A 16674-nucleotide genomic window follows, 5' to 3' on the forward strand; every position below is an offset into this window, starting at 1 on the left:
TTCTGTTGTGATTCATATTTCATTATATGTTGTATGCAATCCCTCAGGTTCAGAACACCAGTGTTGGAAAATCCACTGAAGTTTGACCTGTGATGCAGTACAAGGTGAGTGTGAGTAATTTATACTTTATCCATTGTTCTTAAACTTTTATTTACTATAACTCCTTTTGAACAGTTGGTAATTATGTGTATTATAAACTGTTCTGCTGTGGAAAGAAAATGTATTTAAACTTTTTTTTCTTCTACAGATTTGGATTTCATCCAAGAAATGCCATCTGTTGACGACAGCGTTGAAGATGAAACCATTCAAACAGACATCCTTTCATACACCAACTGTAATCCATAACCACTCTGTAAATAGTTGTCCTAATATTTGTTTTTAAAAAAGTCTGTAAATGTACTGTACTCAAACATTTCAAAATGCTTAACTGACATGGCTGTCCCTGTAAACCAGTCTCATATCTCTTGCAAAGGATCATAGAGTGTCTGCAGTCTTTCAGTGCTTACCTGCTATTTGTAACACAGTGCTAATAATCGTGGTGAAATTAAATGAGCAGAATGTTATTAACAAGCAACTTACGGATTTTAGAGGAGTTTTGTAAAATGTGGAGGTCCGTGAAGAATTGTATCACAAAGGCAGCAAACACCATTATGCCTTTTTGTCCCATATGTATTTCCTTTTGTACATATTTATCAAACTTGTTAAAACATGTCCTACTTTTTTCCTCAAAAATAAAACACATTCACTCTTTCCTTTCTTTTGATCATTCGTACAAACTAGTATTTTACTGAAGTGAAGGTTAGTAACTTGCTTTTGTATTTGAAATGTAGCGGATTTACAGTGATGATAGGTGTCCTTTGTGTATTTATTTGCACAATAACTTTTTTTTTGTATCCAAACCAAGATGCAAGATCTTGAAACAAAAAAATGTGTGGCTAACATCTAATAAAGTCTAATATTTTTAATTAGTCAAATAGTTAGTCAATTTCTGGCACAAATTTAAGATGGGGAATTAATATAGTCGAGTAAGTTATCCAAATGCATTTCCTTGATTAATGAAAAGCAAATATGCAACACCAGAATATCCAAACCCACATTAAAGAGTTAACATAATTTGAAGAGAATTGATTGATTTGTTCACAATACTTTACTTTTTAAAAGTGAAGAAGAAAATGAAACATTGTAGCCAACATGTCGCATTAAACGGTATGACAGATAGTTAGATTACTGTAACTAGCCTACTAACAGTTCAAACAGGAAATGTGATGCTTCATTACGCTCAACAGGAACCCCACCCACATACTTCCCCGAAACCTTCTGCTTTTCCGACTTCTTTAGAAGTAAAGGTTTCAAAATATTTCCTATTTTTCTTGGATTACTATTACATCGGGAACTGAGATGTCACAGTCTTTTATCTAGCCAAGCCTGCCTTGGCAAGCGTACTTAGTCATTTCCAGTCTGTGCATGCAATGCACAGCTCTGGAGCCAATAGGGGAGAAGGGGGTAGGTTGAGCCAGTGGGTAAATTGAACCACCCCCTGTAACCAGGCAACGCCTTATAGTTATAATCAAGTGACCAGAAATTATGCAAGCTCCACCCATTTCTCATTGCCTGTGAAAGAGAGATACTCATTGTGGTCTGGTAAGTAAACATTTTTACAACAAAACGTGTTTTGCTTGTCAAAGTACATTTTCTAGATGTCAGCTATCTCGGCTGTCATGTAAAAAAAAAAGTATCCAGGTTTAAACACATATATTGTATATGTTGATGTGTTGGCAGCGTATTAAACCATGTGAATCATTAAGCTAAAGATGACTCTGAATTTTAATGCTAGGCTATTTTTTCTAAAATGGTGGCTATGGGGTAAAGTGAACCATGGGCCTTGGGGTAAGATGAGCCAGTTTTTCAATGGAAAAATGAATGAAAGTAGGCCAAGTTGATAATAAGAGCTACATTTAAAGTTGAATTTATTCTGTGTTTGATTGGTAAGATGTATGAAATTGTATCACCATTTGTATGATTACTTTTTCCTTTTAACATGTTAAAAAAAAATCAATCAATTCAATCGAAATTTATATTAAAAATATTTGAAAAACTAAGCTTGTATTTGGTTTGTTATATATTGTTTATAGTTACGTTTAAGATTTGTTGTAGGTATGCCCAGGTTTGAACCGTGGTTCAATTTACCCCCTGACCTGGATCAACTTACCCCTACACTGGGGCAAGTTGAGCCCATAGACTGTATAAAGGTTGAGCCACAACACTTTTTTTTTTAAGAAGTAATATTTTCACTGCCCTTGATCAAATATTAATTATTATCATTGCCATTGATAGGAGACATCCTAAATTATAGGTGTGTGTTTTCATTTTTACTACAGTATGTGTAATTTCTCCTTGCTTAGAGGACAGCATAACTAAAAAATGGCTCAACTTACCCCACTCTCCCCTACTCTTATATGTGGTTTATAATAGTCTGCCTTTAGAGCTGCAAACCATATGACTGACTCTTACTGTAGGTAATATGTATGGGTTTTACTCGAAATAAACTAGACTCATAAGGCAACATGTCACCAAGTGTAATACCGGAGTGAAAAAGAAGAAAGAAAGAAATATATATAAAATAGTGAAACAAACAAAAGGTAATATTTTAAAGTAAAAATACTTATCAAATACACCTGGTTTTAATTGCCTTCTTGTTTTTAATAGTAGTAGCATATTGCCATATTGTTGTAATTCTAAGTGAATGTTACTGCACTCTGTACCTTTCCACTATTCTTCTGTTACGTCAAAGTGGATCTCTACTTATTCTTGGCTAACCCAGCACACATAAATTATCCTTCAGTAATTAATCACCGGAACATTTTTGCAAGAGGCTACAACTCAACGTGTGGGCGCTCGCGCGAAAGGGTCGCGTCACGCCCACCACCAGGAGGAGGACGACTACAAATAAGAGCGAGATAACGGTGAGGGTTCACACACATATTCCCCTTTGAGCCGCGCTGCAGATTCGCTGGAAACACAGTTTGGTCAAAGAAGAACACACCTGCAGTCATGTCTGAAGGTAAGTTGTACTCTCATTACTTGTATTTGTTGTCATACACTGCCGGTGCTATTTAAACAACAGCAACAACCATTTGCGATGTAATTGCATACAAAAAAGTCGTGTAGTAGCCTAGTTCACAACTACTGTAGGTAAGTTATTGAACAGAAACTCGGCTATGCGTAACGATATGTATGTATTCTACAAGTCAAGGATTTTGCTTTGCAGTTTTATCTCCTCCGTTTTCGATACAGGTGTTTGTGTTAAGGCAACTCACTTTCAGTTTATTTAATGCAGTGCTCATTTATTCTAGTCACTGACAGAATAGTAAATGAGAAGGAAGGTCAAACAATGTTGTCAGAATATACTGTAGTCATGATGTGTCCGAAAGAACCTGACAAATGTTAAGTTGTCACATCCTGCATATCATTCTGTCAAGCACACAACCATCTGACATCTGAAGACCGATGCATCTAAAAAATGTTTGAACCGCATGTTTGAGCCGATGATTGTTGTCCTGGGACCCTTTTAATAGCAGCTGAAAGCAGGAGTCAACTGCTTTATAGCAAGGCACACAGACAAACATACAGAGACACAGAGACATACACACACACACACACACACACACACTCACACACACACACACACACACACACACACACACACACACACACACACACACACACACACACACACACACACACACACACTCTCTCACACACACACAACCCTACAAATAGTTAACTTGTATGCCCTTGTAAAGACATTTAAAACTCCTCAAACACCTTTAAAGGTTGAAATACAGCATTGACCTGTGTGCAGGCAACATGTGTATATGCCAAACATGTCTGAGGAGTAGTTTCACATGGAAGAAAAGGTAGAATAGGCATACGATTTTCACTTTTAGGTGGCTTGTGAACAGAACAGTAAGTCTGAAGTCATAAATAAATGCTTTTTCTATTTTCTTTATTCAATCGTCACAGGATGTTACTAATATGTATTTTTTGCAGCAACTACACACAAATAGAAATGAGCAAATATAACACCACTGACTACAGAATTAGAGTTAGAATAAACAGCACATTGATGAAGAAATGGCACCTGTTTTCCATCTGTTAGAAGCTTACAAAGCATTTAGTTGAAATTGAAAGTGTCAGTGATGGAGCGCTGAAGTCAGCATGGGTGTTAACTACAAGACTGAAAACTCCATTCACTTCTGACGGGAACATATTTATTTTTCCAGGGTTAAAACACTGTTTAGTGTACCAGTGGCTACACAGTTGACACTAGCTAGATTTGTTGTAATTTCCTTATTAGGCTTGTGCTGCCTGCTGAGACAGTGCCTCTGTGTGTGGTTCTGCGGGTCATGGGTGGTAAAGTTGGACTGAATTGTGGGCGTGCACAACATGTAGAGGTCAGTGAGGAGGACAGGGTCATTGCTGTGGAATCTCTGCCCATCCGTTTCATATTAAAGCCTTGTGCTGCAGTTATTTAACCCTACATATCAAACTGCAGGTTGTAATACATTCACCGTGCAGTTTGGCTTTGAATACCCACATGAATACCATCTGCTTCACCACATGGTGTTGCACTGTGGTTTTAAATCAAAAGAGATGTTCTCTTGTGGCCAAAAAAAACACCCCACAAATCTTTACAGAAAGCATTACGTCAGTTTCCCAGTGCACCATTTGTCTGCTGTGAACGTTTCAGATTCATGGACATTTATATGATATTAATCTTTTTAATTTTAGTTTTATTGAACTCTTGGCATGATGGCTATTGATGTACTTAACAGTAATACTCTTCTGTCTTCAAAATAAAACAGTAAAAGGAAATCTAAATTTATTGAACCCAAGTGAGATATTTCTTTCTCCAGATGTTTTTTCTCAAACACGATTAAATAGCATAATGCTTCATGCTTCCATGCTGATTTTTTATATGATATTTGCCCATATCGAATGGCTGGAGAGTATTCACAGGCGGAACTGCAAAGCCCTCCTTATCCCCTGACTACAATATACAGCTGTCCCAGAATAGGTAGCGTTGTCATCTATAAGGCATTTACCCCAATTAGTGACACAAACGTGTCTTCAATTAGAAACTGAACTAAGTTCAAGATCAGTAAAACATCAGAGCTACAGGAAAGTTGAGGAAACACTGAGGAATAATGGACTTGGTGTAAAACAGCAGGAAAACTATGCAGCTTAGTGTTTGTTTACCCAAGTCTAGACCTGACACCCATCCATCCATCTTCTCCCGCTTATCCGTGGTCGGGTCGCGGGGGTAGCAGTTCCAGCAGAGAGCCCCAAACTTTCTTTTCCCTGGCGACATCAACCAGCTCTGACTGGGGGATCCCAAGGCGCTCCCAGGCCAGCGAAGAGATATAATCCCTCCACCTGGTCCTAGGTCTACCCCTTGGTCTCTTCCCAGCTGGACGTGCCTGGAACACCTCCCTAGGGAGGCGCCCAGGTGGCATCCTAACTAGGTGCCCGAACCACCTCAACTGGCTCCTTTCGACGCGAAGGAGGAGCGGCTCAACTCCGAGTCCCTCCCTGATGACCGAACTTCTCACCTTATCCCTAAGGGAGACACCAGCCACCCTGCGGAGAAAACCCATCTCGGCCGCTTGTATCCGTGATCTCGTTCTTTCGGTCATGACCCATCCTTCATAACCATAGGTGAGGGTAGGAACGAAAATGGCCCGGTAGACAGAGAGCTTTGCCTTCTGGCTCAGCTCCCTTTTCGTCACAACGGTGCTCCCGCTGCTCCGATTCTCCGACCCATCTCACGCTCCATTGCTCCCTCACTCGAGAACAAGACCCTGAGATACTTGAACTCCTTCACTTGGGGTAAGGACTCATTCCCTACTTGGAGTGGACAGTCCATCGGTTTCTTGCTGAGAACCATGGCCTCAGATTTGGAGGTGCTGATCCTCATCCCAGCCGCTTCACACTCGGTTGCGAACCGATCCAGTGAGTGCTGAAGGTCGCAGACCGATCAAGCCATTAGAACCACATCATCTGCAAAAAGCAGTGGTGCAATCCTTAGTCCACCGAACTGCAGACCCCCCCCCCCATGACTACGCCTCGAAATCCGATCCATGTATATTACAAACAGGATTGGTGACAAAGCGCAGCCCTGGCGGAGGCCAACCCTCATCGGAAATGGGTCCGACTTACTGCCGAGGACCCAGACACAGCTCTCGCTTTAGGAGTACAGAGATTGGATGGCCCTAAGTAGAGACCCCCTCACCCCATACTCCCGCAGCACCTCCCACAGTAACTCCCTGGGAACTCGGTCATACGCCTTCTCCAAGTCTACAAAACACATGTAGACCGGATAAGCGTACTCCCAGGCCCCCTCCAGGATCCTTGCGAGAGTAAAAAGCTGATCCGTCGTTCCACGACCAGGACGGAATCCGCATTGTTCTTCCTCAATCTGAGGTTCGACAATCGGCCTGACCCTCCTTTCGAGTACCTTAGAGTAAACTTTCCCGGGGAGGCTGAGTAGTGTGATGCCTCTGTAATTGGCACACACCCTCTGATCCCCCTTTTTAAAAAGGGGAACCACCACCCCGGTCTGCCACTCCTTCGGTACTGTTTCCGACTTCCACGCAACGTTGATGAGACGTGTCAACCATGACATTCCCTCAACACCCAGAGCCTTCAGCATTTCCGGGCGGATCTCATCCACCCCCGGGGCTTTGCCACTGTGGAGTTGTTTGACGACCTCAGTGACCTCCCCCCGGGAGATTGGTGTTGATCCCCCGTCATACTCCAGCTCTGCCTCTAACATAGAGGGCGGAGTTGTCGGGTTCAGGAGTTCCTCAAAGTGTTCCTTCCAACGCCCTAACACTCCATCAGTTGAGGTCAACAACGTCCCATCCTTACTGTACACAGCTTGGAAGGTTCCCTGCTTCCCCCTCCTGAGGTGTCGGACAGTTTTCCAGAACAACTTTGGTGCCGCCCGAAAGTCCTTCTCCATGTCTTCTCCGAACTTCTCCCACACCCGCTGCTTTGCCTCGGCCACGGATGAGGCTGCTGCCCTTCGGGCCTGTCGGTACCTTGCAACTGCCTCGGGAGTCCCCCGGGATAACAAATCCCTGAAGGCCTCCTTCTTCAGTCGGACGGCTTCCTTGACCACCGGTGTCCACCAGGAGGTTCGAGGGTTACCGCCCCTTGAGGCACCTAGGACCTTGAGACCACAGCTACCCGCCGCAGCTTCGGCAATAGAGGCTTTGAACACCGACCACTCTGGTTCAATGTCCCCAACCTCCACAGGAATGCCCGAAAAGCTCCGCCGGAGGTGTGAGTTGAAGGCCTCCTGAACTTGGGCCTCCTCCAGACGTTCCCAGTTCACCCGAACTACACGTTTGGGCTTACCAGGTCTATCCAGAGGCTTCCCCCGCTACTCGACCCAACTCACCACCAGATGGTGATCAGTTGACAACTCCGCCCCTCTCTTTACCCGAGTGTCCAAAACATACGGCCTCAGGTCCGATGATACGATAACGAAATCGATCATGGACCTTCTGCCTAGGGTGCTCTGGTACCACGTACACTTATGAGCATCCTTATGTTCGAACATGGTGTTTGTTATGGCCAATCCATGACTAGCACAGAAGTCCAGTAACAAACCACCACTCCGGTTCAGATCAGGGGGGCCGTTCCTCCCAATCACGCCCCTCCAAGTGTCTCCATCATTGCCCACATGTGCGTTGAAGTCTCCCAGCAAGATTAAAGAGTGCCCTTCAGGAGCCCCATACAGGACTCTTTCCAGGGTCTCCAAGAAGGCCGTATACTCTGAACTGCTGTTGGGTGCATAAGCACACACAACAGTCAGAGTTTTCCCCCCCACAACCCGCAGGCGTAGGGAGGCGACCCTCTCGTCCACTGGGGTAAACTCCAACAACGAAGCACCCAACCGGGGACTTGTGAGTATCCCCACACCCACCCGGCGCCTCACACCTTGAGCAACTCCGGAGAAGAATAGAGTCCAACCCCTATCCAGAAGTAAGGTTCCAGAGCCGACGCTGTGCGTAGAGGTGAGCCCAACCAGATCCAACTGGTAACGCTCCACCTCCCGCACAAGCTCCGGCTCCTTCCCCCCCAGAGAGGTGACGTTCCACGTCCCCAAAGCCAGCTTTTGTCGCCCGGGTCTGGTCCGTCGAGACCCTCCTCTTTCACTGCCACCCTTCTGGCAGCGCACCCGACCCCATCGCTGTTTCCCGTAGGTGGTGGGCCCGCGGGACGGAGAAGCGGAGGTGTTGCCCACGTTGCCTTTTCGGGCTGGGCCCGGCCGAGCTCCGTGGCAAGCCCGGCCATCAGACGCTCGCCGACGAGTCCTCCTTCTGGGCCTGGCTCCAGAAGGGGACCCCGGGCTTCCTCCGGGCCGGGTATCCTCACTTCTTGTGTCGTCTTTCATGAGGTCTTTTGAACCAATCTTAGTCTGGCCCCTTGCCTGAGACCAATTTGCCATGGGAGACCCTACCAGGACACAAGGTTCCAGACAACACAGCCCCCAGGTTCATCAGGGCACACAAACCTCTCTACCACGGTAAGGTGCTGGTTCTTCAGAGACCTGACACTCCTACAGTATATCCACATGAGGGTCTCCAGGGCTTTTATTAACACAGCATATGTTAGCATATGGTCAGAAGTTAACCTCCTGACATGTCATGGAGCAGTAGGTAATGAATAACTTATATAGGGAGACCTTTAATTTGTCTAAAAACAGGAAATCAAAGGGTGTGATTCTCTTTAGTCACAGGGTGCCTGGGGAGAAGGAGTGGTTATGTCTTTGCACACTTCACAAGCAGGCTGTGTTTACTTCTTGATAAGTCCCTTTGAAACGAAACGATCTTACCATTCAAGTATTTTTATCCCAAAGTCCACACAATTTGGCTTTGAGGATAAATAATAAACATTTGACCTTTTTTGTTTTGTTATATAAGTCAACTTGTAGCCAGGAAAGTAAAAAATACATAAAAACATGTTAATTGCAACAACAAGATTCAGACTCTCCGTACACTACAGATCTCTGGTTAATTTACCACAAGTCTGCCATCGGAAAAAAATAAGTTATTCACAGTTTTACATTATAAAACGTAATCAGGAGTTGTTGTGGCATTTAAATTATTCAATAAACATATACTATATCCTCCTATGAAATTCAATTAAGATCCAAGAACCGTGCTTAGAGAGTGCTCAAAATAGATGAATATAGAACTATATGTTCTACTCATTGTAATGAATATAAAGAGAGCTACTTGCTATGTAACACGTTATAAATTATTTGTTGACGAAAACGACAACAGCTTAAGAGAATACTTAAAATAATTCACACCGTATTGAATAGCAACACATAAAGGTTTATAAGGTTGATAATGGTAGAGATATATAATGATCAACACCACTTTTTTAGGGTTATGCTTTTTGCTAATTTTTTCAGTGCTTTTTAAATGCCCTCACGTCTTTTCAGCTCTGGACATTGAACGCTGGAACCTGGAGTGCGAGTTCAACAACACCGACCATCGCACCGATCTCAACGGTGTGGACCGTCTGATCCTGAGGAGAGGCCAGGTGTTCACAATCAGCCTCTACCTTCGCTCCGGAACCTTCCAACCGGGAGTCAGCTCCCTTGAGTTTGTCGCAGAGACAGGTGCTACTACTACTTTACCTCTTTACATCTTTCTGTACACATACAAGTTTAAGTAAAGGTTTTAAATGTTATAAACGTTTCTGTAAGTATCCCTGTGATCACTTCCCTCTAATGCAGGACCTTAGTGCACATTGGAACTCACTGTGTGTTTTTTCTTAAGCAACCTATTGTGATTGTAGATATGATCGGGGGAAGCAGCTGGAGAGGAACATAAAGCAATTTCCCATGGTTCATTTTTCAGTGACACCGCTACTGGCTTTTACAAAGAGCACACTTACAGTAGCTTTAATATGTTCTGTTGTTTTGTCACTTAATGTTCTGTGGGTGTTAGAGGACAAAGCTGTTATTGTTAGGAGCCACAGTTACAGTTTACTCATCATTTTCTGCTGTTTGAACACTAAGTAAACACAGAGACATCTGACTACTCTCCTCAGTTCATATTTGGATAAACTCTCATGCAGAGTATGATAAGTCAGCTGCTACTTGCCATCATATCCAAAACAGGAAATGTTGCTTGCAGACAGGAAAGCATGTGTATAATCATAGATAACATTATCAAGCTATAAAAGTCATGTATGTTTTAATGGATCAGAGTAGGAACCCTAATCCCACCCAATGAGAAGGAAGCGGCCTGCTCTTGTTTTAGTTGGATGAACCCGGTGGAAGATGTGAAGACAATTTTGGACTGAAATGAACTTTTAAGAATTTTAAGAATTTTAAGATTACATTATTTATCACAATCCAAAGCTGAACTGAGATCACTTAGGGGGGTCTTGAGAGAGTTATAATGAGATGCCATTACACAGTTAAGCTGTCCATGCATGAGAACAGATTCCAGAGATGTTTGAACTAAATATAGTCAGGGTTGGGAAAACAGGCAAATGCACCCTGCAAGTTTCCATTGCCCAGACTCAAAATATTTCCCAGATGGTATCTCTAAAGTTATTTGTCGCATGCAGGTCCTCAGCCCAATGAGCAGTATGGCACCAGGGCCTCCTTTGGTCTGTCTGCCAGCATTGACACTTCCCGCTGGAGTGCTGCTGTCACCAGCCCCCCCGGAGACATGGTGGCCTTGTCCCTCTGCGCCGCCCCTGACGCACCTATCGGCCGCTACACCCTGACCCTGGGGCCATCTGAGCGGATTGAGTTCATCCTGCTCTTTAACCCCTGGTGTCCAGGTGGGTAAACAGATCATATGTCAAGCTGTCATGTGGTGGATCTTGTATTGCGATCTTAAGCTACAAAGTGCTTTGAAGTTCATGTGGTATACCAAAGTGGGCTTAAGACAGAAGTTATTTAAGAGCACTGCAGCACAGAGGGTATAGGAGAATGATTAGCTGAATAGTTTTGTTGAATAATTATTGTTTGACTTTAAAGAAATAGTTAAACATTTTGGGAAATATAATTATTGATGTTTTTTTTGCTGATCTACCCTGTTCTGGTAAATATGGGCAAGCAGTCAGTTAAACTTAGCATAATGGAAACAGAGGGAAACAGCTGGCCTGGTAATGCACAAAGCATCTGTAAATCCTACTTATAAAGCTATGAATGAACTCCACCAGATTGCAGGGTGAAAAAATGTTGCTTCCGAAGAAATTGAAGTCAACTGACGTTCCACTTCAGACATGTATTAGGACATTCATGATATTATTCTTAATGTTTCTTCGCAACAGGAGATGCAGTGTACATGGAAAATGAGCAGAGTTTGGAAGAATACGTCTTATCTCAGGATGGAATCATCTTTCGAGGGAGCTACAAACTTCCCATATCTACACCCTGGAACTTTGGCCAGGTACCAACACCAACACTGTTGCTGTCAGCCTCACTTCATCTTACACACTGAGAGCCAACATTGTGTCTAAGTGGCAAGGCAAGGCACGTTTATTTATATAGCACTTTTCAACACAAGGCTTTCAAAGTGCTTTACAAAAAATGAAAGACATTAAGAAAATGGCATTTAAAATCAGTCATTAAAAGAAAAGCTAATCAAATAAACATTAAAAGAAAAAATACATGGATAAAAGTTACAGTGCAGTCTAAGATATGAATAGTTCAATTAAAAGCAGCGACAAAAAGAAAAGTCTTCAAAGGAGTTTGAATCCTCCTTATTTTGATAACAGGAAGATATGTGGATTTATAAAAAATATTTGGCGCTTGAATTGGTTGAGACATTTATATCTCAGTCTGATAGCATGAGGGGGAGTGTTATCTTTTCCTGCCTTTTCTTTGATATCTGACACAAAGTGTGATAAGCCTGGCATAAGCATTGCATTACTTGTGCAGCTATTGGGCTTTACAGCATGCCAGAGTTCCACGCTATGCGTTTGCACCGGTTTTAGTTGTTTCTAAACGGACTTGTCTAATCTCTCCTTGGTGATTTCACCATCTCTAACCTTGTGTCAGTAATAAGAAACTAATCAGCGTTTTTTTCTGTACAGTTTGAAAGTGGAATCCTGGACACCTGTCTGCAGATTTTGGATATGAATCCTAAATGTCTGCGAAATCCTGGCAAAGACTGCTCAGGGAGGAGAAATCCCATCTATGTTTCCAGGGTGCTCAGTGCCATGGTACTCATTTCCTTTCACTTATCCTTTGTTCATCTGCACAGATGATGTCATTTTAAACGAAACATTTAAAACGCTTGGATTTCAGAATGTAAGTGTATTATTCCTTTGCCTGTTAGGTGAATTGTAATGACGACAAAGGGGTGTTGCTGGGAAAATGGACAAATGGCTATGAAGGAGGTGTCAGCCCCCTGTTCTGGAAGGGCAGTGTGGAGATTCTGCGCAACTGGGACAAACAGGCCTGTCAGCCTGTTCGCTACGGACAGTGCTGGGTGTTTGCAGCTGTGGCCTGCACAGGTAAGATAGGACGCAGTGGAGCTTTGTGGCCTATCACTGAAAAACACATTCGATTTGTCTCAAACAGACACAAGAAATGTGTAAACACAGTAAATATATACATTTGTCTCTTCCTTTTAGCATTCCAATACTCATGTAAGTTGCTTTTATACCCTATTAGTTTCCAGAGCGCTTGGCATCCCCTGCCGAGTCGTCACCAACTACCTGTCAGCCCACGACAACAACGGCGACCTGGTGATCGAACGCTACATCAATGAAAACGGTGACCTCCTTAAGTCTAGAGAAATGATATGGTAAGAACATATCTAATGTATGTACAGGAGGAGGCAGAGTTGCGTAATATTTACATACTTTAAATTATGATCTAATATGTAGGGATGTAACTAAAGATTATTTGCATTATCATTTAATGTGTAGATTGTCAGGAAATGGTGTTAAACATCCATCCCAGTTTCTCAAAGACCATGTTGAAGTCTTTGAATGTCTTGTTTTGTCAATGTTAACCGAAAGATAAACTTAAATAGGATATAGCAGATAAAGCAAAATATCTTAAAATAGCATATTCTACACTTCCGATTAAACGATTCAAATAGTTGCCAAATACTTTGTTTGGTTGATCCACTTATTTATTTGTCAATAATTGTTGCAGCTCTAATATTAACTTACATTTCTGTAGTTAGGCACATCACCCTGATTTGATTATTAACTACGACTTGACCGTCCAGTTTGCAGTAAATACTGATAACAGAAAGTGTAGGAGGCTGATGGTGTGTTTGTATCTGTAGGAATTATCATTGCTGGGTTGAGAACTGGATGACCCGGCCTGAATTTAAATCTGATTTTCACGGCTGGCAGGCCAGTGACCCTACACCTCAGGAGAAAAGTGAAGGTACTGAACACACTTCAATCAATGAATACATGAGCCTACTTTTGATCAAGACAAATCCTCACCAAAGTTGACCTTTTTAACTTAGGAGTGTTCTGCTGCGGCCCAACCCCTGTCAGAGCCATTAAGGAGGGTGAGCTCACTTTCAAGTACGACGCCCCATTTGTCTTTGCTGAGGTCAATGCTGATGTCGTCAACATCATGAAGAAAAAAGACGGCAGCACATCAAAAGTCACCACATACACTACATTTGTGGGCCAGAAAATCAGCACAAAGAGAGTGGGCAATGACGCCAGAGAGGACGTCACTCATCTCTACAAGTACCCTGAAGGTATAAAGAGAAAATTCAATAGGGGTGGTCCTTATCATTTCTATATTATCACAAGACACAGTAAACATGACTTTATACAGGCCGTTTTCGCATATCAGCAGGTCACAAAGAGTTCACTTGCTGTTTACATTCTTACATTCCCTATCAGTATTTGTGTTATTCTTAATGTACATAAAGTGTTCAAGAAGGTCAGATTTAAGCTCCTATTTATAAAAAGGGACAATTTGACATTAAATAAATATGACTTCCATATTTCCAGGTTCTGATGAAGAGCGGGAGGCTTTCAAGAAGGCTAACCACCAGAACAAGCTGCTCCAACAGCAGCAAAATGAAGGCCTACACATCGCCATCAAAGTCACGTCAGACATGAGAAAGGGCTGCGACTTTGACGTGTTCGCCGTGGTCACAAACAACACGCAAAGCGACAAGAAGTGCCGACTGGTGTTTGGATCCTGTGCTGTGTCCTACAGCGGACATATGGGAAATAATTGTGGTTTTAAAGATCTGCTCAATGTTGAGCTCTCCCCAGGAGCAGGTGAGGTAGTGTTTTTCATGTGAATGCTCTATACACTTGACTTTGCACTGTGAGTATTCAATAGATTGTGTGTTTTCTTCTAGAGAGGCGCGTCCCACTAAGACTGAACTACTCTAAGTACAGTGAGCAACTCACTGAGGACAACTTGATCCGCCTGGCAGTTCTGTTGATAGACTTCTCCAACAGTCATGCAATGCTGGCTGTGAGGAACATTGTGCTGGAGAATCCTGAAATCAAAGTCAGAGTGAGTATATGACCTGCAACTGGAGCTATACATTATGGACAACTTTTAAATAACAATGCCAAAAAAGTATATATATATATATATACACAGTAATGTCCAAAGTCAAAACAAGCCCTGAAAATGTATTAGAAAAGTGAAACAAAAGCAGGCCAGTTAATCACTAGGACGTAGATATAGGATTAGAGTATTGTATCAACAACACATGTTCCCAAGTATGTATAAACCACGCTTTACCCAAGTAAAGTAAAATAGTTTTCAACATATAGTGAGCCTTTCACTCACTAAGTTCTTGTGCTCTGCAGATCCTGGGTGAACCGAAGGAAGGAAGGAAGCTGGCTGCAGAGATCACCCTCAAAAACCCTCTTCCAGAGGCGCTGGAGAACTGCTGCTTCAGCATCGAAGGGTCCAACCTGACTTCGGGACAAGTCGTCTCTGAGAGGTTGTATGAGTTCCTTCTTACACAGATTGAAATCATTTTCTTTACTCATTAAAACTAACCACTGACCTGTCATAAATGAGCAGTAACTGACCTTCCACTCTGCAGACACAAACATGCACACAGTCAATTATTTAAAAAAAAAAGGTTCTCCAAGAATGACATCTGATAGAAATCTAAATTCAGTGACAGGACGCAGAGCAACCAGACTCATTCTGCCTCTTTTGCTATGACAACACATGGGCAACTTTTGACCTTTTCAAATCATATTTGTCTGTCGTGGACATTTGTTTTTCCCATTCGACTTCCAAACTCTGAGATATGTGTTATTTTGTTTTATGACTTGTTCCCCTGCTCTTGGTGCAGCCTCCAGATGTGTGGCTGGATGTGCCTCTGTTTAGTCAGGATAGGAGCCCACTGCTAAAGAAAGAAGCAGAGGCTTAGTGGGGCCGAGACCAGTTTAAGAATGCAATAATATACTAGTGAGGAGGCCTTATTGTTCAAGTTTTTGAATGATCTTTAGTGATTTACTGTATGCTAAGTTCATAAACTACAGCTCCCTTCCCATCATCTCCATACATAGTGTAAACTGTCATGAGTTATTAGTGGTAATTGATCGTCTAAACATTTATTCAATCAGAAGACTAAGAAAAATGTCTCTCTCTAGTGTACGTGTCACAATCTTACTGTCTAAATATTTACCCTACAGTCTTGGCTCTTCAGTGGGACCTGGGGAGGATGCCAAGGTGAAAATATACTTCACTCCCACTCACTCTGGGCTGAGAAAGCTGGTGGTCGACTTCGACAGCAACAAACTGTGTCATGTCAAGGGCTACAAGAATGTCATTATCGGGAAAAAATAAAGCCTTTACAGTCCATGAGATGGCCGGGCCGGCACTCTTTTGTCAACAGTTACTGCAAGCCTTTAGCCATCTAAAGATATGCAAATTAACCCTTTTTTGCACAGTTTGAAAACAAAAGCTTTTCTACTCAAATACTTTATAATCTCACTGTTTAGTCCAAAATGCTTAATGTATATTTTTCTGAGCCAGATATTTTAGTGACAACACTTTATGCTGATTAAGGCTTATTAAATCTGTGCATGCTAAAATGTTGACAGAATATATACTGTGATCTGAATTAATCAGTCACTTTAGTACTATGTTTTCTTTTTATACCTTTTCATTGCTACAATTAAAAGAGTTGTTGCACCCTTGCATCAAAGCAATGTGTTTATCGTTTTTTCAGCTTCACCTTTCACCATATGGGTAGAGTACTGACATCCTATAGTAATTCAAAATAAATGTCTGTCTATAAAATGTAGACCCGTGGATGCTTTAGGTGATCTGTCTTCTGCATGGTAAGCTGCAGTAATATAACAATTTCCACTGCTCTTCCTTTAGACTATAACAACACACCAACTTTTACAAGACATTTACTTCTACCATTCATATGGGCATGTGTGTGGGCATGCAAGTATGCATGTGTTATTCATTTTCCTAATGTTAGAGAAAGTGCTGCTCTCTCCTGGTCACAAACAGTAATTGCAATGGTTAAAAAAAGGCCAGAGAGCTTCTTTTTGTGCGGCATGCTGCTGGGTACCAAAAGAAAAATACTATTTTAACAGGATGTGTAGTGAAGTAAAAAGTACAATATAAAACACCAAATAACCATCGTTTTA

The 16674-nt window shown here is 42.3% G+C and overlaps 2 protein-coding genes across 2 annotated transcripts in view; both read left to right on the plus strand.

Moving 5' to 3' along the window:
- Positions 1–750, plus strand: part of LOC117557597 (uncharacterized protein KIAA1755-like) — a 29410-nt gene extending 28660 nt beyond the window's left edge. Inside the window, 2 exon segments of the mRNA XM_034233488.1 lie at positions 48–110; positions 248–750. Of these exon segments, the coding sequence (XP_034089379.1) occupies positions 48–86 (39 nt within the window). The 3' untranslated portion in view covers positions 87–110; positions 248–750.
- Positions 751–2837: 2087 nt separating this feature from the next.
- Positions 2838–16221, plus strand: tgm2b (transglutaminase 2b). Its single transcript, XM_034233501.1, has 13 exons — positions 2838–3061; positions 9521–9700; positions 10660–10878; positions 11374–11492; positions 12139–12267; positions 12384–12561; positions 12722–12854; positions 13347–13450; positions 13536–13778; positions 14038–14313; positions 14397–14557; positions 14860–14996; positions 15703–16221. Exons 1-13 carry the CDS (start codon positions 3052–3054, stop codon positions 15854–15856), a joined length of 2043 nt encoding a protein of 680 aa, XP_034089392.1. The 5' UTR covers positions 2838–3051; the 3' UTR covers positions 15857–16221.
- Positions 16222–16674: the final 453 nt, after the last annotated feature.

The sequence above is a fragment of the Gymnodraco acuticeps genome, unplaced genomic scaffold (genome assembly GCF_902827175.1).
Source record: "Gymnodraco acuticeps unplaced genomic scaffold, fGymAcu1.1, whole genome shotgun sequence".
NCBI classification, from domain to species: domain Eukaryota; kingdom Metazoa; phylum Chordata; class Actinopteri; order Perciformes; family Bathydraconidae; genus Gymnodraco; species Gymnodraco acuticeps.